The 27,083-nt window shown below is 47.8% G+C and overlaps 1 protein-coding gene across 1 annotated transcript in view; it reads left to right on the top strand.

Moving 5' to 3' along the window:
- The first annotated feature begins 3,646 nt into the window (after positions 1 to 3,646).
- LOC133375186 (uncharacterized) overlaps positions 3,647 to 27,083 on the top strand; it is a 48,229-nt gene continuing 24,792 nt past the window's right edge. Inside the window, exons 1-2 of the mRNA XM_061606762.1 lie at positions 3,647 to 3,776; positions 11,919 to 12,073. Coding sequence (XP_061462746.1) covers positions 3,647 to 3,776; positions 11,919 to 12,073 — 285 coding nt within the window. The remainder of the gene's footprint in view (positions 3,777 to 11,918; positions 12,074 to 27,083) is intronic.

Raw genomic sequence — 27,083 nt, 5'->3', positions numbered from 1 at the left:
TGCTGTTTTCAAAAAGAAAGTGGGGAATTGGTGATCATTTTGTACAAGGTGCTTTTTGGAGACTGATGGGGGGCTCTGCCAGGCAGTCAGTTTACTGAGCCTTCTTCTTCCTGATTTGCTGGCACAAACTAGGTTATGCGGAAGTTAGATGATAGCCAGTCTTTATTGAGCAGTGGCTGCAATCTGTTTGCGGGGCAGTTACACAGCAATGAGCAGCCGCCCTGCATTCATCCTGATTTGCTGGCAGGGCGTTTACAATGTTTCCCTGTTAATTGTTCATCCATCCCAGACTTTTCAACGCGTCTCCCTGTCACTTTCCTAACCGCAAAAGTCCTTTCTTTGTTCTTTGTAGTGGATCTGTTGTGCCAGGGCAACAGAGCTCTTTAATCCACCTCAAGTGCGCAAACCTAACGTTCTGGCAGGTGCTTGTATCCCTCCTGCAAAATATTGACAGTCTGGAGGCAACTCTTGTACTACCATCTCAGTACAAAAGGCACTCCATCTGCATGTGTGTATATAAAATTGACCAACCCACAGCTTTCCCCTGTAAAACGCAGAAGCAGTCCCTTTCCTACCGATCCTTTGACAGGGAAGAGCTACGATTTCAAGTCCCTTCCAGGGAATGCACAGCAGACTCTGGGCTGCACAGCAGAGTATATTCCCCTGACTTGGCCCATCAGATCGGTCCCTGGGATTGCACTGCTTTCCCCTTATCTCCTCCCTTCCCCTCTCTGGGCCGTGCAGTGTCAACTCCCATCCTTCTAAAGCCACCGAGCTGAGTGGTCAGAGCATCTGCTTTTCATACAGGTTCAATCCCCAGCATCTCCTGGTGGGGCCTCGAAAGACTCCTTGCCTGAAACCCTGGAGAGCCACTGCCAGTCAGTGTAGACAGTACTTGGCTAGATGGACCAAGAGTCTGACACAGTATAGGGCAGCTTCCTATGTAGAATCGCAGAATCGTAGAGCTGGAAGGGGCCTCTAAGACCATCCAGTCCAACCCCCTGCACAAGGCAGGGATCCAAATCACAGCATTCCCGACAGATGGCTGTCCAGCTGCCTCTTGAAGGCCTCCAGGGTTGGAGAGCCCACGACCTCTCTAGGTCCTCTCCAAATGAGGTTGGGAGAGAACCCTGCCTGAAACCCTAGACAGCTGCTGCCAGTCAGGGTTGACAGCACTGGGTTAGATGGACCAAGGTTTGGACTCTCAACAGAATGCAGCTTCCTATATTCCCAGCTGTGCTGGCTGAGGCTGATGGGAGTTGTAGTCCAAAACATCTGGAGGACATCAGGCTAGGAAAATCTTTCCTACAGGAAATGGTGACTCCCTCTTCTACTTTTATTTTTCCCGTTCCCGCTGGGATATGATGAAGACCTTGCTTTGAATTTCCCTGCACCAGCCCTGGTAACCAGTTTCCAGACTTTCGCCATCTAATCAGCAGAGCAAAGAGTGGCACAGCTTCAACCGGACGAGGAGGATGTGGGAAATTACCTGCTTTAATAGGCTCTGTTTCCTCCCTGCCAGGAATTACCCATCCTCACCTACACAGACACAAAGAAAGGTGGGCTTTGTAGTGTTTATTATGACTCATCAGTGTTCCAGAGTGCCTGGAATTCCTTCAGGATGCTCCTCTTCCTTAAAAACCCTCCTCTAAACACACCTTTCCCCGTGAGCTTTTGAATACCACCTCATAGTCTTCATCCTGTACGGAAATGAAGACTAAGTATGTGTCTCAACTTGCCCTCTATTTCTGATGTTCTGGGGGTGAGTGCTGTTCTGTACGTAATCAAATAATCTCTTCTCACAGGCTTTCCCAGGGCTCAGAAATGGTCAGAACGAGAGTGCCTCCAAGCCATAGAGAGAGGAAACTTCCCTCGCCTTGCCCGGATGATTTCCTGCCAGACATTTGTTGGCTTTAAGCCTCCTTAAGTAGTCTGTGAGTGCACCAATTTTTGATCCAGAAACTGCTTAGTAGAGCAGTTCAGCTATCAAATAATTACTGCTGGTATATGTAAAAATAAAATAAAATCATCAGGATAGAATTCTATGACTAGCAGGTCAGGATTTGTTCAGGTCTGTGGCTCTGTGAGGCAAACGGGGTCTCCTAACAACTCTATGCATCATAAGAACATAAGAAGAGCCTGCTGGATCAGGCCAGTGGCCCATCTAGTCCAGCATCCTGTTCTCACAGTGGCCAACCAGGTGCCTGGGGGAAGCCCGCAAGCAGGACCCGAGTGCAAGAACACTCTCCCCTCCTGAGGCTTCCGGCAACTGGTTTTCAGAAGCATGCTGCCTCTGACTAGGGTGGCAGACCACAGCCATCACGGCTAGTAGCCATTGATAGCCCTGTCCTCCATGAATTTGTCTAATCTTCTTTTAAAGCCATCCAAGCTGGTGGCCATTACTGCATCTTGTGGGAGCAAATTCCATAGTTTAACTATGCGCTGAGTAAAGAAGTACTTCCTTTTGTCTGTCCTGAATCTTCCAACATTCAGCTTCTTTGAATGTCCACGAGTTCTAGCTGCAACCTTTCCTCGTAAGGGAGTCGCTCCATCCCCTTGATCATTCTGGTTGCCCTCTTCTGAACCTTTTCCAACTCTAGAATATCCTTTTTGAGATGAGGCGACCAGAACTGTACACAGTATTCCAAATGCGGCCACACCATAGATTTATACAATGGCATTTCCCAGGATTCTTTGGGGGAAACCCCAGCCATTTAAAATGTATGATACTGCTTTAAATTTATAGGGCAAATGGGGCCTGAGTTAGGTCCATTAATTTCATTGGGTCTACTCTCAGCAGCACTTAATTGGACACAACCCATGATGATGATGATGATGATGCCTTCTGCCATGAGCCTGTTAGGCCAAAACTAAAATTCTGAGCTGTCCACACAACCTTACTCACCTCACGTTCACCCCGGGAAGAATGCAGAGCTGAGTCACATGAACCCACTGCCAGAGACCCAGGAAATAACGACAACAAAGAACCTTTGACAAAGGGGACCCAAACCTGTCCTGCAAGGTGCCTTCCAGAAATGGGAACCCCGTTTATTGAAAGGGGTTCAGATTATATACCCTCAGGGAGGGGCTACAGATCAAGGGGATGAACCTCATACAGCATAAAGAAATGACAGGGTGGCATAAAGGTCAGGGAAGGTGGGAAGGAGAGGAAGGGGAGATGGGCGAAATTGCCCGGGGCATGCTGCCCCTTTGTGAATTAGATTTTACAGCCTTGAGATAAGGGCTGGAGCCAGAGAGCTCAAAACAACCAGGAAGAGGATTGTAAAAACACAGACATCGCACAAAACAAATGCAAAACGTATCCATGAGGGAACAAAGGGCTTCATCCTTTGACACATATTTGTTAAGGCACACTGAGCATATGGAAAGGTGGTTTCAGTTTGCATTTTGAACCAAAAACTCTTCCTGCAAAGTTACCTGGGATGGGGTTAGGTCAGGGGCAAATAAACCGAAACCACTTTTATTTCAACCATAATTCATTTTAACCCAACAAGCCCATCTACCATCATGCACTTCTTCCTGTCCTCCTCCCATCATGCACTTTCTTCTCTCCCTCTGCCGCCATGCTGCCTAGTTGCGGAGAACGAGACTTTAACCCAAAGGGATGAAGAGCAGTAAAGGCAGGATGTATCTAGAGGAGATGTCGCTCAACACCCACAGGGCTGAGGAGGTGAAAAACAAGTCTCGGACATCGCAAGAGGAGAACAAAGAAGGCTACGAGATCCCACAACAAAAAGAGCTCAGTCCTTGCCTGGGTGGGCCTGTTACTGAGCAGCACAAGGCTCCCAGACAAAGCTTTCCTCAGTGTGTCACTGGCACCAACAGGAACTCCAGGCTTTTGGTTCCTGCCATAAGAGGCCCAGCTGGAGGTTTCAGCTTCGCTCCCACCTGATCATGGAATCAGAGCCATCGTTGGACCTTTGCTAAGAAGACCCACAGTTGAGGGAACAAGCAGTCAGGCCTGCTGTAAGGCAGAGGTAGCCAACGGTGTGCCCTTCAGTCATGATGGACTCCAACTCCCATCGTCCCTGACCATTGATCATACTGGCTGTGGATGATGGGAGTTAGTTTGAGTCCAATAACAACTGGAGGGTCACAGGTTCCTCATCCTTGTCTGACTTAGACCTTTTGTTACAAGAGTAGGGATGGGCGAATCTGCCAGTTCTGATTTCTCTGCGTTTCTCATTTTCCAATTTTGAGTTCAGTATGCAACATTGCCCCCCATCACTGTACAAGAAAAATCAAAGTCAAAGATGATCCATACCATGTGGGAGAACAGAATGGAGAATCTTCAACAGGCCCATCCTATACTGCAGGGATGAGGAACCCATGGCCTTCCTAATGTTGTTGGACTCCATTTCCCATCATCCCTGACCATGGGCCATGCAGGCTGGGGCTGATGGGAGTTGGAGTCCAATAACATCTGGAGGGCCATGGCTTCCCTGTCTGTGTTCTAAGCAAAATGCCAGTGACTTGGTTCTTGTGTTTACTGGTGGCAAGACGAAGACTGGATGGACTTCAACTGGAAGAAGGGATATGCTTGGATTAGCATCAGCATTGATGTTCTAGCCACAGCCATAGCAGCGGTGATGGAACAGATCAAGGACCAAGGAGGTCATTCTGGATTCATCATTTTTTAATGGAAAGGAGGTTTGACAAATATCTGCTTTGCACAAATGGTTTCTGCTGAAAGGATGGTGGCCTGCATCTCCTTATAAGGACCCTTCTTGCACCCAACATCTCAGGAAATCGGTCATGCAATCTGGGGAGAGGATTCAGGCTGGCAGCTTCATGTATCACAGTCTCTTAACTTGCAATGAAAGGAGAATGCATGTGAGTTAGCTGTTTCTTCAACCAAGAGAGGGAGGATGACGGTGTGCCTTCCAAGTGAGCCAAGAGGAAATGAACGGGTTGCATTCAAAGTGACCGCAGCAGAGAACATGAGTGATGAAAAATGGGACGTTCTAACTGTAAGGACAGTTGGGTAACAACAACAGGACTGTACTGAGTGAAATCCTCTTCCCCCGGAGGACATGAAGAAAGACACCAGTTTGCTCAGGATGACTCTCTGCACAGGGTGGGCTCGCTGTTGACAGATGGGCTCTAGTTGGGCTCCACAGCAAGCAGGAGGAGATGCTGGATAAGGTGGGGACCCGTAGAAGATTGATGCAGCAGGAATAGAAGAAGCGGCCCTAAGTCAGACCCTTGGGCCATCTAGCTCAGCAACGTCAGCACTGACAGAGCCGCTGCCAGTCTATGTGAGCCAGGGATGGGGAGTCTCAGACCCGGGGGCCACATGTAGGCTCTTTTTTTGGCCCTCAGGACTCTTCCCAGGCTGCACCTCTACATTTGCCTGGGTGGAGGGCAGATGCTGAGTCTAGTGTACAATTCCCAGAGTGGTACAAAGCAGATATTCTACCATTGAGCTATGGCCCTTCCCCATCGATAGAGCATCCTCCTTCCAAATACCAAATCCTTAAATTTAAGCTGACCTCATTTATTAGGACACTGCTATCCCGCACTTCCGTTAAACAAGCTATGTGAAGGCATCTTGCAAAAGATATGCAATTGGGGGAGGGAAAAAGCCGTAACATCTTGCATAGTAGAAGGGCTTTTGCGCTAACGCTGTCGAAAGTTCCTTAGTTAATCCAGCACAAAGTGTACCTCCAAGTGGAGCCATCTAACCAGTTTAGTCAATATCCCTCATTCCCCAAAGTCCCTGTAATAGCCAACAACTAACCAGCGGCCCTTCCAGACTTCTACTGTTCTTTGGTGGGATTCAATCCTATCTTCAGTTTGCACAATTAAAGCTGATTTGGAGCTTCTGCACAAACAAACCTGCTTCCCCAAAAGATCAGACTTTTTTTGCGATAAACAAAAGGATGGGAAAGTGCTGGATGACACTTGCTTTGATGCAACATCATCTAGTCACCCTGTGAACAAAGGGGAGAGGACGCTCATTAAATAGCCAACAATGTCTCTTCTTGCAAACAAATCGGGACGAATGCTTAATAAATAGGTCACCTGGAAGTGCCCCAGTTCTAATCAATTTGCCCCAGAATTCCTGTAATACCCATCTAAAAGCGCGAGAGGCATTTGTTGGAAAAGGGCGAGAAGTTTCCTGACTTTAAAATTAAATTATTTTTAGGGCAAAGGGATGCTGCATGTGCTCCAAGACACTCTGTCCAGGGTGCCAAAATTGTTTAAAAAAATTAAAAATGGCAGTCTTTCACTCCTCTGCAAGAGAGGAAGCTGTCAGCCAGAGGTCTAAAAAGTGTCTGGCTCCATTTCTCTCTCCTTCTGCTCCTGCGAAGCGTTCCAAGAGCGTGGATGCAATATTTCCATCTTGGCAAGCACAAAGCCTAGGAAGGACGAAATGCTTTTTCTCCCAAACTCAACGCTTAACCATTTCTCTGTCTGCACTCCTAAAAGAGCTGCTTTCGGTTCTTTTAACAAATTAGAGGTGGGGGGGGTTATATTAGAGGAAGGATGGTATAATGGTTAAGGCACCTGACTAGGGCCTCATCTGCAGTATACATTTAAAGTGGAATCATACCACTTTAAACAGGCATGGCTTCCCCCAAGGAATCCTGGGGACTGCAGTTTGTGAAGGGTGCTGAGAGCTGTTAGGAGATCCCTTCTTTCCCTCACAGAGCTACCATTCCCAGAATTCCCTGGGAAGAGGGACTGATTGTTAAAAGACTCTGGGAATTGTAGTCCTGTGAGGGGAATAGGGGTCTCTAACAATTCTCAGCACCCTTAACAAACTACAGCTCCCAGAAGTCTCTGGGGGAAGCCATGACTGTTTAAAGTGGTATGATACTGCTTTCAATGTATAGCACAGCTGGGGTCTGAACCTGGAAGACCCAAGTTAGCCTCCTAACTCACCACACAGCTGTGAAGCTTAGTGGGCAAGCTTGGACAGCCCCCTCTGTCTAACCTACCTGCGTTCTTTGGAGGATCATTGCTCTCTGTAAACCCAGAGGCAGCTGCGTAAGCCGTGATTCTGCAAAAGTACAGAATGTGGTATTGGCTGCAGAATTCAATTCTCCCATAATCTCATTTTTTAAAAAATAATTGTCAAGTTTCTAGCCCTTATGGTCTTGTTCATTTAAAATATTTTATACCCCACATTTCTATCCACAAGGCAGCATGATCTAACTCACAATAAAGATAAAACAGCTGGAACCAAATAAAGCACAGCCGACAGGGCATGGGGACAACCCAGCCAAAGTCAGACTCTTGGTCTGTTTAGCTCAGTATTGGCCACACTGACTGGCAGCGGAAGAGAGCATGCCCATTTTTGTTGACAATCTTGTCCTGGGACGACCGTGTTAGAGTGGCCATGTCGCTCGGTGAAAGCCAAAGGTTGTTATCAGCGCTGGGGTAACTAACGCCCATTCTGGCTTTAAAATTGCCACCGATGAGCAGAAGGTGGGAGGGATACTCACATGAGAGGTTATCCATGTAGCTCTCAAAGTCTGGCCAAACGGATGCTGCAAGGCTAAAATGGAGGGGGGGAAAGTATACGTTTACACATATAAGGGGGGGAAGTCGGGAGTGAGCAATATTAAAGCCATGCAGATATCAAGAGCTACACCCGGGAGCTCAATAACATGTACGTCCAAAGTTGTGGCAATCAGGATCGCTAAGCCGCCACTACCGCGCCCCATATTTGATGTTCTCTTTGCCGGCTTCATCCAGACCTTAAAGCCCTGGATAGAAAGTGAGTTGGTATCTAGAAGCCAAGTCTCTTGAAGACAAACAATATCAAACGATTGTAGAAAGGCGATGAACTCTAGATCGGCCAGCTTATTTTTCCATCTGGCAATGTTCCATGAAAGAAAATTTGTATAAGGGGCCGTGGATTTGGGACATCTTGCGGAGGGCTTTTTTAAGGGTGATGGCGACCCTAAAAGGCCAGCTGATGTTGGGGTTGTGCCATTAGGATTTTGATCCCGTCATTCCATAGGATTTCCCAAGACTGTAATTAGCTCTGTGTCCAAATTCTGGGTGCTAACATTTGAGGATATTGGGCCGTCATAACAGGCCAAGGTACTAGGTAGGCACAGACTCTTCCCAGGGGATCCCAGTTCCGTGGTGTCCAGATGACACATTTCCATCCAGGAGGGGCCGTCGAGAGGCTTGGTCCCACACCCTGGGTGCCTGAAAATAGCCGTATTCCCCTCGCTTTGAGCTGCATTGGTGAAAGAAGTCAGGTTTATTTCAGCAGTTACTTGATGAGTGGCGTGCTTAAGGGAAGTTGAGCCAAAAGGATGAAGGGTCTGAGTTGGTTGGGCAGCCAGGACTGCCGGCCTGTTATGGTGTGGCGACCCTCCATTTGTGAGCAGGTTGGGATTTCCAGCTTGCAGGTTGCTCAGTAGCGTTTTCAGGCAATCCAATCTATGTACTATTGCGCTCTGCTCATCCTTGGGTAGACCACAAAAGGATTCTATCAACTGGGTTTCTTCCGGTTCAAGAGGCTCGTCCAGAAAAGCTGTGGGGAGATCTGGGCCTTCCTGCGGGAGAATGGTGTGAAGAGCTGGAACTGTAGGAGTTGTAGAACATGCCTGGGTTCTAAAAAGAATGGGGGCTATGCCTCGCTTGCAGATAGGTGGAGCTGGACAGATGGATCCTAGAGGTTGTGGGGGTGCCACATTCTCGAAGAGTCTTGAAATTAAAATTCCAGTTCCGGCTAAACTGTCCCTGTTGTCATAGACCATTTTAGCAAGGGTTGGCTTCGTGAAGGAGACAATGGTGCGTGCGGTCTTGTAGTTGTTGAAAAGGTAATCAATGTGGTTAATATCTGGAATGCGAATCTGACCAGGAAGGAAAGGTTCCAATACATCCAGAAGCTGAAGTTTCCGGTAATATTGCGATTGGAAACCTGGCGGCTTTGGATAGTTAAGAAGAGCCAGCTTATTCTGGTTCAAAACCAGGTTCCAATATGCTTTGATTGGATGACTCTGGACGTCCGTCTTATGTGATTCGGTGGGAAAAGGAAAGCGGTGACCCTGTTGACATCGCAAAGGGTGATCAGATGGTGAAGAGGGAGGACCAGGCACTCTCCAGGGTTTCAGGCAGGGGACGCTCCCAGCCCTATCTGGAGATGCCTTTGGGGACTGAACTTTGGACCCTGCTCACAGTGCCTTACCTTGAAGTTTCTTTGCCTCATTTGCTCGCATTTCTTTACCAGTTCTGTCTGTGGGCATATTATGACTCCGTGCCTGGGCAAGGCACTCTGTGCATGCTCAGAAGCTCTCTTCACACTCGCACAACTGCCCCCAGTGAAAAGAAATTTGCAGAGGGGGAGCTCAGATTTAAACCCCCATGTACTTGGCTTTGAAACGGCTTGCTCTTCTGGATAAGTACTTGGGAGATTCGTGCCAGACCTGTCTGGCAGACGTACAAGTCTGGGGAGATCCCATCATCAGCCCCCACAGGCTAGCCTAAGGCTGTTTTAACAACAGTTAGTAGAGGCTTAATTTGAAAATGGCCATCTGGATTTGGTTTAAGACAAGAACATGGCTTCCTTGTGAGGAACATCTGGGACTACCGCAAGGATTGAAGGCGGCAGATGAGCAAGCTGCTTTGGGGATGGACAAATCCAGGAGTTGTAGGTGCTTTAAATAAAATAAAGCAAATCCAACTTTCTGCTCCCAAATATCTACTTCAAGGAAATCTGGATTCTCAGTCTGAGTGCATCATGCAAAACCCGGATTCTGCAGCTTGAGGGTGTTATGCAAAATCTGGATTCTGCGGCCCCAACGCCTCATGCAAAATCTAGATTCTGCTGCCCAAATGCAACATGCAACATCTGGATTCTGCAACCCGAGTGTGTCATGCAAATTTTGGATTCTGTGGTCCAAATGTGCCATGCAGAATCTGGATTCAGCTGCCCAAATGCACCATGCAAAATCTGGTTTTTGTGACCTGCAAATTCATGTCACTGCGCATATATTACTTCCAGGCTTCTGTTTGACTAACACCATCAGAGATCTATATTGCTGTTGCTGCTTTTCCTTTCCTTTCTTTCCTTTTTAATGAGCAAAAATGTATTTGTTTATCATCTTTCTGTTTTATGTTGCTAGGATAAAAGCTGCCTTGAGCACATTTGGGGGTTAAGCAGGGTGGGTGGTGGGAAATCCTTTAAATAAATCAAAGAAACATTTCCCACCCACCTCTTTTTTAAAGAAAAAAAGAAGGAAACATATGAGGAAAGGAGAGAGAGAAGGAAAGGCTAGGAAACAGGAAGATGGAGACAAGACCAAGAGTCCCTCCAGATCGGTGCTGGCTTTTAAAAAACACACACGTGTATTCTGCAACATGTCATTGATGCAATAATAAGTGCATTAGGTTTGGATTGATACTGGACCATCCACACATCACTCCACCTTATTAGCTGTTCTGCGTGGCTTCCGCTTGTTATTGCGTAGTTGCTGTCTGGAGGTACATTATTGTGCTACAACACAACTAAAACAGGACAAAAAAATATACCGGACCATTTGTGACATGAAAAGTTAGAGGACATCAGTAGGAAGCGACAAGGCATGCACAACATGGAAACGAAGCAGCACATCCACCCTGGAACTTTTGCAGGCACAAACAGCATTGTTTGCACAGTGGAGGGGCCCAAACGCATGCAGGAGCAAAGTTGTTCCCAAAATTGCCAGGCAAACTGAACATGAATTAAGTTTGTTTGGGGGTGGAACTTTGAGCGATTTCTAATTCATCTTCAGATTCATTCTCTTAGGTGTGTGTGGGGATGATGGGCTTGTTTGTTTGTTTCAGCCTCTTTATACTCTTTGAGCTCTGAAGCATAAAGACCATAACTGTTGGGAAGAAACCAATCGGTTGACATTCCCCGGTGGGTACATGTTCTGATCTGACCTTAGTCTGCTTAAGCGTATTGTCTACTTCCGCACTGTGGTTCGTCTCATTCGGAAGACAGAGAGGTCTTGAAGGGAGCTATCAACTGAAATGTGAACCAAACCAGTTTGCTTTGTTAACAGGCCTAACGAAATAGTTCCTTTTTAGCTACGATGTTCCTTTCAAAAGTTGAACTTTCCAAACTCTGGGGAGCGATCCTTACTGTCAGAAGAGGTGTGCTGTACTGTGCGTGATCTGTGGGCGTGTGAGAGGGCATGGCTTTGCACACGAGGGGAAGGGCCGTCACTCAGTGGCAGAGCAGCTGCCTGGTATGCAGAAGGCCCCAGGTTCAATCCCCAGCATCTCCGGGTAGGGCCGGGGAAGACTCCGTCTAAAGCCCTAGGGAGCTACTGCCAGTCAGTGCAGACAGCAGTGAGGTAGATGGACCAATGGTCTGACTCAGTATAAGGTAGCGTCTTATGTTCCGTGTGCCCTCTTTGTGAGTTTCCCCCCCGCTCACAGAAGGCTAATCGCTTTGCAGTTGACCCTCCAGCAGCTCACCGATAAGGAGACATTTTCTGTATCGCCTGTGATTTACAGTTGATCTCTCTCTCTCTCCCACCTCCTCTCCAAGCGTTTGGCATCAGCGTCACAGATCCCTGGGACTCTGCCAGCTGGAGCCTGCGTGGCGTAGAGCGGCAGTGACGTCTCCTGAGGCTTGTCCAAGAACAGTACTAGACAGATTCTCGGAAACAGATTGCAAAGAAGGGATTCTCTTCTGGATCCCAACCCTGGGAAAAGAAGTAAGTCCCTCTTGTCTCATTAGGGCTCCTGTGCAATCTTGGTCATTCCCGGGTCCATCATCTTGCCACATCCTTCTGAACCAGTGCTGTCTGCTGTGATCCACAGCAGTTTTGCCAGAAGAAAAAGATAAAATAAATCCCCACCCATGCAGGACTTCTAACTGATGGAAACACTTGAAGAGCTTTCTGACTCAAGCCACCATCACCCTCCCTCTCTCTTTCCAGCTTGGAACTTGGTCAATCTGGTGAACCTAAGGAAGAGTGACCAGCTGCTGTTCCTCAGAGGCATTTGGGTGCCTCAGATGGGAGCGAGCCCCCGCTTTGTCCTTTTTTACTGTGCATTCCTGATGGTTTGGTCCCAGGCTGCGGTCGGAAGGCACGTGAGGCCAGGGCCCTGCCGAAGCTAAGCAGGGTCAGGTCTGGTCAGTGCCTGGATGGGAGACCGCCTGGGAACCGTATGGAAGCCGCCTTGGGTTGCTGTCATGAAAAGAAAGGCGGGGCATAAATGTAATAAATAAATAAATAATCATACATTTCTGCTCATGATGGTATCGGGGCAGTTACAGACATGATAATTATTCTTATTCTTTATTTATATCCCGCCATCCTTCCAACACTGGAACGCGCGGCGGCTTCCAGATAAAAACACATATAAATAAAACATACAAAATCTACATTAAAATAGAATTAAACTACATCCAATATTAAAACCATTCAGACTGATAGCTAAAAGAGGATCGATGCCAGTTTAAAACAATGATATTTGGCATTAGCAGTGCAGGTCCCGGCAGTCCTAACTTTAGCATCCATCAGTACCAACAGCTTGTTGAAATAGGAAAGTCTTTGCTTGACGCCGGAAGGACTGCAGGGAGGGGGTCATTCTTATATCCCTAGGGAGAGAATTCCACAGCCTAGGGGCCGCCACCGAGAAGGCCCTATCCCGCGTCCCCACCAGTCGAACTTGAGAGGAAGTGGGTATGGAGAGAAGGACCTCGCCTGAAGATCTCAGGGCCCAGGCAGATTCATACAGGGAGATACGGTCTGATAAATAGCCTGGACCTAAGCCGTATAGGGCTTTATAGGTCATCACCAGCACTTTGAATTGTGTTTGGAAACAGACTGGCAACCAGTGATGATCCCTCTTTCAATACCGTTTGCAAACATTTTGGGGTAGACGTACCGCCTCATTCCCAGTAAGAGCATGACCCACAGCCGCAGCTGCCTGCTGAAGTCCTGTCACGTTTTCTACCACTAATGTTCTGTTTAATTTTTTTATCCCTTTTTCTGTTGCACTGTAGTGCAAGAGTGCCCCTCCAGACGGCTATTATTCGGTAACATTGGAGGAGTCTCGCAGAACAACTAAGAAAGCGGAATGATCTGTGGACAGTCCAGTATAAATGCACCATTGATGATGATGATGATGATGGACTGCCTTCAAGTCGATCCTGACTTACGGCGACCCTCTGAATAGGGTTTTCATGGTAAGCGGTATTCAGAGGGGGTTTACCATTGCCTTCCTCTGAGGCTGAGAGGCAGTGACTGGCCCAAGGCCACCCAGGGAGCTTCATGGCTGGGTGGGGATTCGAACCCTGGTCTCCCAGGTCGCAGTCCAACACCTTAACCCAGCCTTTCCCAACCAGTGTGCCTCCAGATGTTGTTGGACCACAACTCCCATCAGCCTCCCATTGGCAGTGCTGGCTGAGGCTGATGGGAGTTGTGGTCCAACAACATCTGGAGGCACACTGGTTGGGAAAGGCCGCCTTAACCACTACACCACACTGGCTCTCAAATGCACCATTAATACACCAGTATTGCATCCATGACAGCTGCCACAAAACCCCACACCAGTCTGAAGGGCTCTATGAGAGATCATTCTGCGAGTCCCCCCGCCTTCTCAAGCAACAATGGGTTTTAGCCTATGTTAGTCCTGCTCAGAGTAAACCCAGTGGGATTCATGGACATGGCTAACATTGGTCCACTAATTTTCTTCGGTGTGCTTTGAGTAGGACTTAGTGGGATACGACCCCAAATGTGAAACAAAACACTTCACCGTTTTCACTTCTCTGAATGATGCAGAGCAGTTATCCTGCCAAGGAATGTACAGAAAAACACACGTAATAGGGTAAATTGTGCATAAAATGCAGATGTTGAAAAGAATCACACACAGAAATGTATTATATATGGGGAAATTGCTTATAATGCAGATATTAGTGAAGATAACATACAGACGTGCATAGTATTAGGGAAACTGCTTTGCAAATCTGTACATGAGGCAAGATTGCATACAAGCATGTGTATATTAGGGGGGATTTGCACTAACATGCTAATGAATGTGCATGAAAGTTACGATCCCTGCTGCATGGTTTGATAGACATTTCCACAATCAACTCTGGTGGCAGGTCGTGAGGTTCCGCGAGGTGACAATTAAGAAACAGTTTGTTTTGTTTTGTTTTCTGCAATTTGTCACAATTGGAATGGCTGTTGAAAAGGCTGTTGTTAATTAACAGTAGCGCTACTGATTGGACAGCGCTAGTCAGGACTGATGCTTGCCAGGGGTTTCCAAACCCAGCTGCTACAAGTTAACGCCTGCAATTATTATTGGATCGATGGAGTGAAATTCTGTCTGGTTTGCACTTCCTGAAGCAAATACGCAAAGTGAAGCGCAGGTGTCTTTTGAAATTTGCACTTTCCCCAAATTTTGCAATGCAGTTCTCCGGCCTAAGTGATGTGTTCAAAAATGTATGAGCTAGGGTAAGGCGTGCATAAAAATGCATATATCTGTGAAAACAACATGGGGGAAAAATGAAAATGGACTGCTTCAAGTCAATCCTGACTTATGGCAACCCTACGAATAGGGTTTTCGTGGTAAGCAGTATTCAGAGGTGGTTTGCCATTGCCTCCCTCTGAGGCTGAGAGGCAGTGACTGGCCCAAGGTCACCCAGGGAGCTTCATGGCTGGGTGGGGATTCGAACCCTGCTCTCCCAGGTCATAGTCCAGCACTCTAACCACTACATCACACTGGCTCTCGAAAACAACATAGAAAAATGCATTTGTAACTTTTGAACTCTTTTTTTCTGTTTATCTTTATTGTTTTATTCCCCTCTCTGGGATTTAAATTATTCAATGAAGAGCAGGCTATCAGTACTGTAAATAAATAAATAAGAAATCATATGAAGGGATGCTGCTTATAAAAACGGGCATATTGAGCAAAATCATATACAAATATTGGGACAAATGTTCACTAAAACGCTGACAGTATCAGAAGCTGATGTGGAAATGTGGTGAGCCAAACTCAAGACTGGAACAGTAGTGTAATGGCAAATGCAGAAGGGCACGGTCCTTTCATGCGAGTCACAGCTGCGCCCCGTCAGCCCCTTTTTTTGCTGCAGGTTCAGCATGAAATCTTTGTTAATGCCTTCTCCCATAATAACAGACATCCCTAGGAACCTATCAGCATGAAAGGGGAGAGTGTTAGCTACTGAAAAGAGCCTTCTCAGTGGCTGACTCATCTCCTTTCACTCTGATTAGCTCCCATTGGCCAGAAAATACAAGGATGCATGTTAGAAAACTCTTCCCAGTGGCTAACTCTCCTTTCATGCTGATCGGCTAGTAGGACACTAGAGATGTAGGGACCCTGCTGGGACCCTGTTCTCAGAAAAGTAAATGGTCTAAGACACCCCACCTCCGAGACCCTGGACAGCTACATCCCTGGACTGGAAAAATTAGAAACTGAGTGAAATTGACAGACTGTGGCTCAATAGTCCTAACTTAACATCAGAATATGTGCAATGTAGCTGGAGATGGTGTTCATGAAACTGGTTTTCTGTGGGGCATGTGATCTGGATCTGATCTGGTGGAGAAAAGTACTTATCTGGGGATAGACTGCGGACAGAGAAAAGTTTTCTTCCTTCCCTCCGATAACGCTAGAACTCTTGGACATCCAATGAAGCTAAAAATTGGAAGATTCAGGACAGACAAAAGAGAGTCCTTCTTCACACAGCACATATAGAATTCTCTCCCACAAGAGGCAGTGATGATGGCCCCCAACTTGGATGGCTTAGCCAAAAGGGGATTAGACAAATTAAGGGAGGATAAATAAGGCTGTCAATGGCTACTAGCCATGATGGCCATGCTCTGTCTCCACGGTCAGTTGCAGGCATGATGCTTCCAAATACCAGTCGCTGGAAACCGCAAGAGGGGAGAGTTGCTGCTGTGCTCAGATCCTACTTTGTGGGCTTCCTGTAAGGATGCTGGACCGGATGGGCCATTGGCCTGCTCTTATGTTTCAAGGACTGCTTTTATCAAGGGCAAGACAGCCAGAACCACCACTGACTTTGGTTGTGACTTTTAAGTATCGTAACTTTAAGAACTTGTGCCTGAGCTTGCTTTCCCCTCCTCCCTCCCGTTCCTTTTTCCTCCTGTGCCGTCTCTCTCTTTAGATTGTGTGCCTGAGGTCAGGGGCTGTCTTAGAACTGATTTTTTGTAAGCCACTCTGGGAGCCTTTTTGGCTTAAAGGGCAGCATTAAAAATGCTGCATATGAGCAAACCATCAAACAAAGGCTGCCCTTATCTGCAATTTTAAAAGCCATGACTCCTGTTAACAGCCTTGTGGTCTAACGGCTGCAGCAATGCTTCTCTGGGATTACTCATCGAGGTTGAGCACAGGCGGATTTATCTGGAAGGCCCCCAGTTCGAATCCTTACTGTGCCTCTGATACGTATAATGAAGCCCTCTGTTCAAAAAGGAATTGTACAAGGCATGGGATGCAAAGGAAATCTGCAGTGTGGATTTAGCAGTCGTAGCATTTCACACGGCAGTAGCAGATCTGTACGAAGAAGCCAGCTCTGTTTCTCCATGTCTTTGGAACATTGTGATTGATGCATTACATTCCCTTCTTTCCATTGTGTGTGTGTGTGTGTGTCTCCAATTTTGTTTTCAGCCCGGGCTTTGAGCTGCGCAGCCTTCCCTGGTGTAAATCTGAAAGGTGCACTTGAGTTTGGACCGGCCCTGCAATGAGGCAAGGTGAGCCCCTTGGATCAGGCGGTGGCCTGGCAGAACAGCTGAGCCAGTGCCACTCCCCCCTCATGCCGCTGCCCACCAATCTGCCAGTCTGTCCTTCTGTCAAAGAAGAGCAAGGGGTCCTTTCTGCATAGCCGCTTAGCTTCTTACAGAAGGTGTGGGGCACCTTTTTCAGCCTGAAGGCCCCATTCCCTTGTGGGCAGCTTTCTGGAGGCCACAAAAAGTGGGTGGAGCCAGATATGGCTTTTACTTTTGTAAGGGAGGGTACATTCCAGCCATGCAAAAGGCATACAAAGAGCCCAGCGTAGGCTGGTCCATAGGGGCAAATGGGGCTGTGCCCCACCAACCTCACTCTGCCCCTCTGCCAGTCCCCTCTCTGCCTGCCTTATTATTACCAGTGGGGGGGGGGCATTGGCTGTGCGGCTTCCTCCGCTTTAGTCTCATCAGGGGGGAGAATGGAGACAAAACTAGAATTAGTTGATCTCTGCCTATTATTGGCCCTGAATCTGCCTGTCATTGGCTCTGGGTCCACCTACTGTTGGGCTCCTGGCCTTCCGCCCCACCAGTCCCACCAGGCACCAGCTGCCACTGGAAGAGCCTGCCTGCTGGAACAGAGCAATGCCCCACCTGGTCCAGCATCCTGTTCTCGCAGTGGCCAACCAGATGCTTCTAGGAAGCCCACAAGGGAGGAGAGGAGAGGGCTTGGAGTCGCCCACCCACCGTGAGCACCTGTGGATCGGATGCAGCTGGCACACACCGGTCAGCTGCTCACAGCCTTGTTCCCCAGTGTGGTAGGAAGTGTTGGATTTCTTCTCAGCTAGATGGACCCATCGTCTGACTCAGATTCAGGCAGATTCGTGCCTTCTATTTCAATTATAGTAATCATGCCTAAAATTGCACCTATACATCTAAATTAGCCTGCGCATATTTTACGTCAGTCTGTATCCATCTTTTTTTGGTGGTGCGTAAGTGGCCCCCTAATTCTTCTCCTCAGCTGTTCATTGAAAAGCCCAAATGTAACAACACTGTGGAAACGATCAACTAAACAAAAATATACCGCAACTGGGGTTACAGAGTACATACGCCACTCCCAGAGGCCCTCTAATATCATAGTGCGGCCGTTTCTAATGTTTGAGTCCCCAGAGATTGCTGGACTACAACTCCCATCAGCCCCAGGCTGCACTGCCAATGGTCAGGAATTATGGAATCCGTAGTGCAGCAACATCTGGGGACCTAAAGGCTGGGAAAGGCTGTCATAGTGCACAGGCCTTAAACCGAAGCATCTCTGCAGGTTGATCCCTGGGAGATCAGGGGCCTTGCCTCTCCAGAGGCCCCCACTCAGTGGAGACTGGTCCTTTAGGGCAAATGGAACATCGCCCCACCAGCCTCAGCCTTCCCTCAGACACCTCCCACCTGCCTGCCTGCTTTCTTACAACCAGTCCAGGGGGTGGCCCTGCCTGTCAACGTCCTCCTCCTTAGTCTCAATGTTGCCTTTGCAGAATGCAGCAGGGAGGACAAGGCTATCTGGCAAATCTACAAATAGTTGGCTCCGCCTGTCCTTGGCTCTGGCTCCACCCATTCTGGGCCTCTCTACTTTTTGCCCTACCAGTCCTAATGGATACCCGCCGCCAAAGCACCCAGTCCTTTCATTGGTCTGGTTAACATGCCCACCTATTAGAGAGGAAAAAGTTGGCAGCTTGGCTCTCTTTTGGCCGGTTGGTTTGACCTCAAAAAGCCACTTTGAATTGGTCTTCCCCAATCAAGGATCTGGAGTGTCCTCTTCACAGTAATTATAGGGTGGTTCTTGGCGGTAAAACCTGCAATTGTAAGTTCAAATTCCTGTGGGTTTAAGCCTTCATTTGTCTTGGTGGTGAAGTATTGTCTGGGCAGGCTTGTCTTTCCTTTCCTATCCTTTTATTTTATTTTCTGGCAGTAGCATCTGTGGGCCCGCGGGGAAGAGCGATAGGCTGTAGGGGTGACAGCTGTACGATCGAACCTTCTGTTAGCTTAGAATAGGAACAGGGAACCTTTGGCCCTGCAGATGTTGCTGAGCTACAACTCCCATCCGCCTCAGCAAGCATAGGAATTGTAGTTCAGCAGCAGCTGGAGGGCTAGCACTCCTGGGTTAGAAGAATAGCACTAGAAATTGTTTTTTTCAGGATGGGCGTCTGCTCAGGGGCGGTAGCCTAGTGGGGATAGCAGACAGAGTGTAAGACCAGCCAGTTATATGTTCAAATCCCAGCATAATTTAGTTTTATTTATTATTATTACATTTCTGTCCTATCTGTCCTCCAAGGAGCTCAAGGTTGTCACCCTCTCCATTTCTAGCCTCACAGCAACCCTGCGAGGTAGATTAGGCTAAGAGGCAGTGAACCCTGTTCTCCCAGATACTTGGCTGGCGATCACTCGTAGCCGAGTAAGATTGTCTTCCAAGATAATTTGGTTGGAGGACGCCTGTGCGTGAATTTGTTTTATGTGGGGAGATTGGCGCATGACGATCAACACACAATCTTGACAGAAAAAGGCTTTGATCCAATGGCATGGGTACCACGACAATTGGAAGTCCCAGATACTAGTCCAACAGTGTCAGAAATGCTGCTTTTGTGGCACCAGTGCCTGGCCTTTTTATGCAGCTGTCAGGGCCCACCTGCTCTTGGACCTCCTTTACACATAAAAAAATTAAAATCCAGCTGGACACCCCAAGCAGCACCAGAAGGATGGGTCTGGGTGCTGCCATTTTAATTTCCCACAATGCCCCTCAGTGGCATTGCTCCAGGGCACTGTAAGGAATTTAAGCGGCAGCCCTCAGGACTCCCTCCAACTGCCCTGGCTGCTTTGCCCTGGAGCCTTTAGAACAGGCATGGTGAACCTACAGGCTACGTTAGGCCCAAGCAGGGCCCTACTTTGGCCCACCAGGCCATTTTCCTCAAGCCACGCCATGGCAGTGGGGGAAGGGCTGTGGAGTGGTGGGACAGCTGCTTTGCATGCAGAAGGTCCAAGGTTCATTGGCTGGCATCACCAGGTAGGGCTGGCAATCAATGGAGGCTGGTCCGTTTGAGCAACTGGGGCGCTGCCCCACCAACCTCATTTTGCCCTCACCTGGCCACTGTGAGAACAGGATGCTAGACTAGATGGGCCACGGGCCTGATCCAGCCGGCCTCTTAGGTTCTCATGCAGGCAGACCATCAGCTGGCCAGTTTGGCAGAGAAGAGTTGACTATCCTGCTGCCTCAGTCACCGTGCTCCTATCCTAAGTGATCTTCTCCAAGCCAAAAAACCCAGAAAGGAGTTAAAACTCACCAAGGTTGATTTGAACCCCAAACTGCCTAGTCTGATCCCACAAGGCTCGTTTTATATTTTTAACTCCCACAGGGTGATTCATTCACCCCACCATGACACCACCACCACCAGGGTTTAGATCTTTTCTACATATAGTTCCTGGAAAACAGTTCTCGCTGCCGTTAAGGCTATTGTGCTGATTCTGTTGTTTTATGACATTTTATGATGTGTTTTACTTCAGTGATGTGTTGCATTGTGTTTTCTTGGAAGTTGCCTTAGGTAGGCATGGCCCAAAAAGGCAGCCTAGAAATCACTTCAGAGAATAAAGTAAAACTTGATTTTACTTCGACGGGCTGGCCGTAGCCTGACTGTATGCTTCACTTGGGTTTTTTAAAACCTGTTTGCAGTGGAGGCCAGTCCATTAGGGCGTATGGCGCACTGCTCTGCCAAACTCACTCTGCCTTCAGCCACCCCCAACTGCCTGCCTTCAACCAGTCCAGGGGATGGCACAGCCTCTGAGCTCCTTAAACTCAGTGTTACCCTTGTAGAAAGCAGGGAGGAAGAGGAGGAGGAGGAGGAGGAGGAGGAGGAGGAGGAGGGGGACGAAACTACAATTACTTGGCTCCACCTCCCATTGGCTCTGGCTCCACCTACTGGTGGGCTCCCTGCCTTGCGCCCCACCAGTCCCAATGGGCACCAGCCACCATTGCCCTGTTTGTTTCTTCTACACATCTGTGCAGTGTTTTTTCCTGTGCCGCTTACATGCTTGTCTTTAAAATAATTATGGGGGCCTTCTCAGGGCTGCGGATCTCTTGCCCCATCTATCCTTTTTTTATAAGATGGTTGAGCACACTGCAAGGCACAGTGTTGGTGAGACCCCAGCCCCTACAAAGAAAAAAAGAACATCAGAACAGCCCTGCCAGACCAGGCCAGTGGCCCATCTAGTTCAGCATCCTGTTCTGACAAGGGCCAACAGATGCCCATGGGAAGCCCTCAAGCAGGATCTGAGCACAAGAACCCTCTCCTGTGGTTTCCAGCACCTGGAATTCAGAAGCAGACTGCCTCTGGCTATGCAGAGCACAGCCATCGTGGCTAGTAGCCACTGAGAGCCTTATCCTCCATGAATCTGGCTCATCTTTTAAAGCCATCTAGTCCGGTGGCCTCTCTCCACAAGGAAATATATATCCTTTATAAGCATTTTTTTTTTAAAAAAGGTCATCAATATAGGGGGCAAATGTTCTTTTCATGAGAAGGAGTTCAACAATCAGGGTGCCCTCACTGAGAAGGCCCTGCTACAAGGTGCCATGGTTATCATTTCCAGCATTCTTGGGGGGTGGGGTGGAAATGCATGGTGTGTATGCCGCCTGAAATTGACAGATTTGTCCATCCCCAGGTTCAGCAAACTTGCATGGTGATGATAGGAATAGAAGTGTGGGATTTGCCTGTGGAATGTGGGCTGGTCATGCAGCTGCTCCTGACACAGGTGGGCCAGCTAAACAGGGTGGTGACCCCAATGCTCAACACCACCTGGAGCAGCTGCCCGGCCATCCTGAGTACCGGCTGCCAAGTTGGATGCTGGACAAACCAACACTTCTTATTCCAAGGTCATCAAAAAGCCACAGACATTCTAGCTGGACAGATGCTTTCAAAGCCTTTCCTTCCCACTTGAAAATTGCTCACAAACTCCATTCCTGTTCCTATGCAATTTTGCACTGCGGTGTATTGCAGCTGCCCTGACCAGTTCTGACCCCACTTTGAAGCTGGAACTGGGCTGGTATAGATTCCAGCCACACCTTTGCTCATGCCCTGAGAATTTCCTCCAGAAGGCACCTCATCCCAACTGCACGCCCTCCTAACCGTATTCTCCAAAGGGATTGTTTCCAAACTGAGTGGGACAGATTGGTAGATGAGATTCGGTGTAAATGGGGCTGTTTGTATGCTGCCATTTGTTCCAAGCACAGAACTGCGGCGCTGGGTGCAGAATTCTCTTTTCTGAGAATTTCAGCTTTAAGACAGCAATCAAGTATCTAGCCCTCATGGTTCCAATGTGACGCTCAAAAGCGGGCAGGCAATTCTTGGCAAAATCACACGTGCCCAAGAGGTCGCTTAGGTCAGATTTCCAGCTGTTGGGAACCAAGAATCAAATGAAGCATAGCTGTAAAACACAAACAAGCTACATTAGGCAAAGCGGCTTGATATACATGATTTGGACAGGTTGCAGAATTCAGCGGCTCATGGTACAGAATTTCAAGTTAATTCCATGATTGTGCAGCCCTGAACAAAAGTAACTACAACGTGCTGATGGGCACTGCGAAAGAATCCTAACTGAGGAACATAGGAACCCTCCTTCTACTGAGTCCATCTAGCTCAGTATTGTCTCTACGCTGACTGATAGCATCAGGATTTCAGACGGGCCTTTTTCCCCAGCCCTACCTGGAGACGCCTTGAACTTGGGACTTTTTGCTCGTCCACTGAGCTAGGCCTCTTCTTCACAGATCTGAATTACGTCTGGCTTTTAAATTTTCAAAGGGAGAACAGCTTTGCTTTTCCATCCCAGCAGCTCAGAACTATTGGCCTCCTAGGCTGGCCTCTACAACATTCCCATCTGGCCCTCGACTTCTCCTTGAGCTCTTCCTGTTGCCTTTTGTGCTGAAGCCCAGCAAATTGTTGGAGGAGGGACAAAATGACCTAGCCGACCTCTGGCAGCTTGATGCATTTCTGCGCTGGGCTTACCCAAGTTCTGAGGGACTCAAACGCTTACTCCTTTGTGATATTTCAGTTGGGGCTAATGAGGTGTTTTATCCAATGAAATAATGGTTCAGCTAGGGAGAAATTCAACTCAGTATGCATTTAAAGGCGAATCTACCAAATTTGCTCAATACGCAAATTGGATCCCACCTCACCTTTTGAATTAGCAGTTCTTCAGATTTTGCACTGCAAGTCTCTAGCCAAACAATCTTTACAAAAATGCATATATTAGCGGAAAGGGTGCCTTGAAATGAACATACAAAAATGCATTATATTAGGGAAACTTGCTGGCATAAATGCATACAAAAATGTGTTTCTTAGGAGAAATTCACACCAACATGCTGGAGAATTTTCATGAGGATTTAAAAATAAACCTTTAATCACTGCCGAAATGTGGAGAGAACAGAATTTAAGATTGGAAAAATGAGAAATGGAGAGATCCTCCCTTGCCTTCGCTCAGGCAACCAACAATTCCCAAACGGAATAGTCGTCATGACTGGGGATCCCTCTGCAAGGCCACAAGCACTTCCCAGAAGCCACTATCTGTGGCCTGCTGACCCCTCCCCCAGACAAAAGCACAGTTGGAGGACAACTCACGCGGCAAGTCCCCCGTGAGTCAACACTCAACAGCTCACCCCAAGCGGCTTTTTTTTAAAACTGACACAGGAAATTTGTGCATCTTCCTTTGTGTCTCTTGAGGCGGCGAGGGAGAATTCTGTGGGAGAGCCGGGCAGACAGGCTATCTCTTGCTGGGAGACCACAGCAGGCCTTGTGTTCTGGTCAAGCAAGCAAGAACCCCCGCCCGTCAACGAGCCAGACATGAGTCAAAGGTCTGGATGGGATTCAAACTCCCAGCAGCCGTTAAATTAAAAAGAAATATTCCAAGAGAGAAGCAAAATATCTCCGAATCATGATCCACACCATACTTTTAAAGCACATCCAATGCACATTGAAAGCATATGATTTCCCCCAGAGAATCCTGGGAACTGTGCTTTCCCCCTCACAGAGCTACTACAGTTCCCAGGATTCTTTGGGGGAAGTCATGTGTGCTTTAAATGTATGGCACGGACCTGGCTGACCTTTTTGACACTGGAATAGAGGAAGCTGCCTTATTCTGAATCAGACCATTGGTCCGTCTAGCTCAGTATTGTCTGCACTGACTGGCAGCTGCTCTCCACGGTTTCAGTAGGGAGTCTTTCCCAGCCCTACCTGGAGATGCCTTTGGGGATTGAACCGGGGACCTTCTGCATGCAAAGCGGATGCTGTAACCACTGAGCTACGGCCCTTCCCCTAATACACATTGGTAAAAGAACTGTCTGATGTGGACTGGCACTTCAGGAGTGGATACAGGAACATGTTTCTTGGGAGCAAAAGTGTAGTTAGGTATTTAAGCCCCCTCCCCTATTTAGATGGCAATCTGTACCACTTAAGAACATAGGACTGGCCCAAGGTCACCCAGCGAGCTTCATGGCTGAGTGGGGATTTGGACCCTGGTCTCCCAGGTCCTAGTTTGACACCCTAACCATTGCATCACACTGGCTTTCTTGCTTGCCTGGATGGAGATGTGTGTGTGTGTGTATCGAAACCTCTGTTTTCCCCCCACATGGCTGGAATGTAACCTACGGTACAAGGAGAAGAATCACATCCATTGCTCCGCCCCCTTTTGCCTCTGGTCTCTGCCCACCACTGGCATGCAGCCCCCACAAGGGATTGTGGCCCTTGGGCTGAAAAAAGGTTTCCCATCCATGATATTCGGCCAGTCACTGTCTCTCAGCCTAACCTCCCTCGCAAGGTTGTTATGAGGATAATATGGGGACCACCTTGAACTTCTTGAAGGAGAGGTGGGATATAAATGTAGTCAATAAATAAATGAAACTTTTAAAAGCGCACACACACCAGCTATATACTTTAAACAGCCCACCAACAGCAGTATAAACAGCAGAACAATGCCTTTCAAGACATGCATCCCAACATATCCAAGTACATTTCTGTCACGCTAATAATTCATGGGAAAGGATTTGGAAAAAACGGGAGAGCATTTTTAAATTAACAGAAATAAAAAAAACCAGTCAAGGTCAGGAGTGAAATCAAGAATAAAGCTGAGAATAATTTGGCTTTGCCTGCAACTGTCAGCACGGGGTGGGGTGGGGGATGACATACCATAGAGAGGAGGAAGCTGCGGTGGGCGGAGAGGCAGATTTTTCCACTTCACAGCATGGGGCTATCTCAGGCCTACCTCCTGCGACTTCCCTCCCACCCCAAACATGCAGACTTTCAAGGATGTGTGGGGCATGTTTATCTCTCTAATATTTTCAAGTCTCATGGGGGGGTCCTTTCGACAGCATAAGTGTCCAAGCCAGACCTTGACAATGAAAAATGAAAACGGGGGGGGTTGTAGCTGTGTCAGGAAAGTCAGCCGATGCGTGTGCCTCCCTCCCAAAGCCCCTGCCCCACATCACACCATTTTTTTCCCTTTGGTGAGTGAGGGCTTGGCAGCAGCAGCTGAATCTGGGAAGTGACAGACTGTCTGTGGGGTGCCAGATGGGCTGACCACAGAAAGCTGTGCTGGGGATGTTTATTTTAAATTGAGGTGAAAAGCAGCGCCCCCAGCTGGTCAGTGCCAGCTCTGCAGCTCATCCTTCTGACCGGTTCTTCTGACGGGTTTTAAGCAAATTCTGGGCCAAAGTAGCCAAGGCGAAGGATGGGTGAGAAATTCAATTCAGTTTGCATTTTAAGCCAAATCTATCAAATTTGCACATTATGAGGACCAAAACACAGCCATTCTTTGACGTTCACACTTCTTTGAATGTTGTGATGCAGTACGCCAACCAAACAATGTGTATGTGAGGGGAAGTATGCATAAAAATGAATATTTGAGTCATTGGTTCCATTATTGTCGTACTGCATAGTATACATGCATGCATAAAAAGGGTACAGTATGTAATTTTAAAAAATTAACAGATAAAAATGCGTTATATGATGAGAAATGGCTTGCAAAAATGTGGACATTAGTCAAAACTGCCTACAAAAGTGTATTTAGTAGGAGAAATTTGCACTAAAGGGCTGGAGAATTTCCGTAAGGATTTAGGCAAAAATTGCAAAACGCTGCAGAAATTTGGAGAGCAGAATTTAAGATTGGGAAAATGAGAATTGGAGAGAACCAGAACGGACAGATCTTTCCATCCCTAATCAAGGCCTAGTGAAATCTCAGAAGCTAGATTTATCTCTCTGTGGGTCTGTATGCAGGGATGGATCTCCAATAGATGGGATCTGAGGTTTGATGGCTTCTTTCCCAAGCATACATAGAGGAAAGGGATTGTTCAATCCATGGCATTGTAACCTCCCCACAGTGTTTGGATTTCCCATGTGAGACCCCAAAATGCTTTGATTTGATTCTGGCCAACCCAACCACTTCTTTTGCCAAGTGACAACAGTTAGCTGTTTTACACTGTATGCTCCATGGGGGCAGAGACCTGTCTACATTGCCTATATAAATATGTATGGCATGGAATCATAGAATCATAGAATGTGGAGTTGGAAGGGGCCTACAACACCATCAAGTCTAACCCCATGTTCAGTGCAGGAATCCAGCTTAAAGCACACCTAACAGAGGCTTGTCCTGCTGCCTCTTGATTGCCTCCAGCATTAAGAACGTAAGAACATAAGAAGAGCCTGCTGGATCAGGCCAGTGGCCCATCTAGTCCAGCATCCTGTTCTCACAGTGGCCAACCAGGTGCCTGGGGGAAGCCCGCAAGCAGGACCCGAGTGCAAGAACACTCTCCCCTCCTGAGGCTTCCGGCAACTGGTTTTCAGAAGCATGCTGCCTCTGACTAGGGTGGCAGAGCACAGCCGTCATGGCTAGTAGCCATTGATAGCCCTGTCCTCCATGAATTTGTCTAATCTTCTTTTAAAGCCATCCAAGCTGGTGGCCATTACTGCATCTTGTGGGAGCAAATTCCATAGTTTAACTATGCGCTGAGTAAAGAAGTACTTCCTTTTGTCTGTCCTGAATCTTCCAACATTCAGCTTCTTTGAATGTCCACGAGTTCTAGTATTATGAGAGAGGGAGAAGAACTTTTCTCTATCCACTTTCTCAATGCCATGCATAATTTTATACACTTCTATCATGTCTCCTCTGACCCGCCTTTTCTCTAAACTAAAAAGCCCCAAATGCTGCAACCTTTCCTCGTAAGGGAGTCGCTCCATCCCCTTGATCATTCTGGTTGCCCTCTTCTGAACCCTTTCCAACTCTAGAATATCCTTTTTGAGATGAGGCGACCAGAACTGTACACAGTATTCCAAATGCGGCCGCACCATAGATTTATACAACGGCATTATGATATCG

Source organism: Rhineura floridana, chromosome 22, assembly GCF_030035675.1.
Source record: "Rhineura floridana isolate rRhiFlo1 chromosome 22, rRhiFlo1.hap2, whole genome shotgun sequence".
Taxonomy (NCBI): domain Eukaryota; kingdom Metazoa; phylum Chordata; class Lepidosauria; order Squamata; family Rhineuridae; genus Rhineura; species Rhineura floridana.
This window is presented reverse-complemented; position numbering and strand designations above follow the sequence as displayed.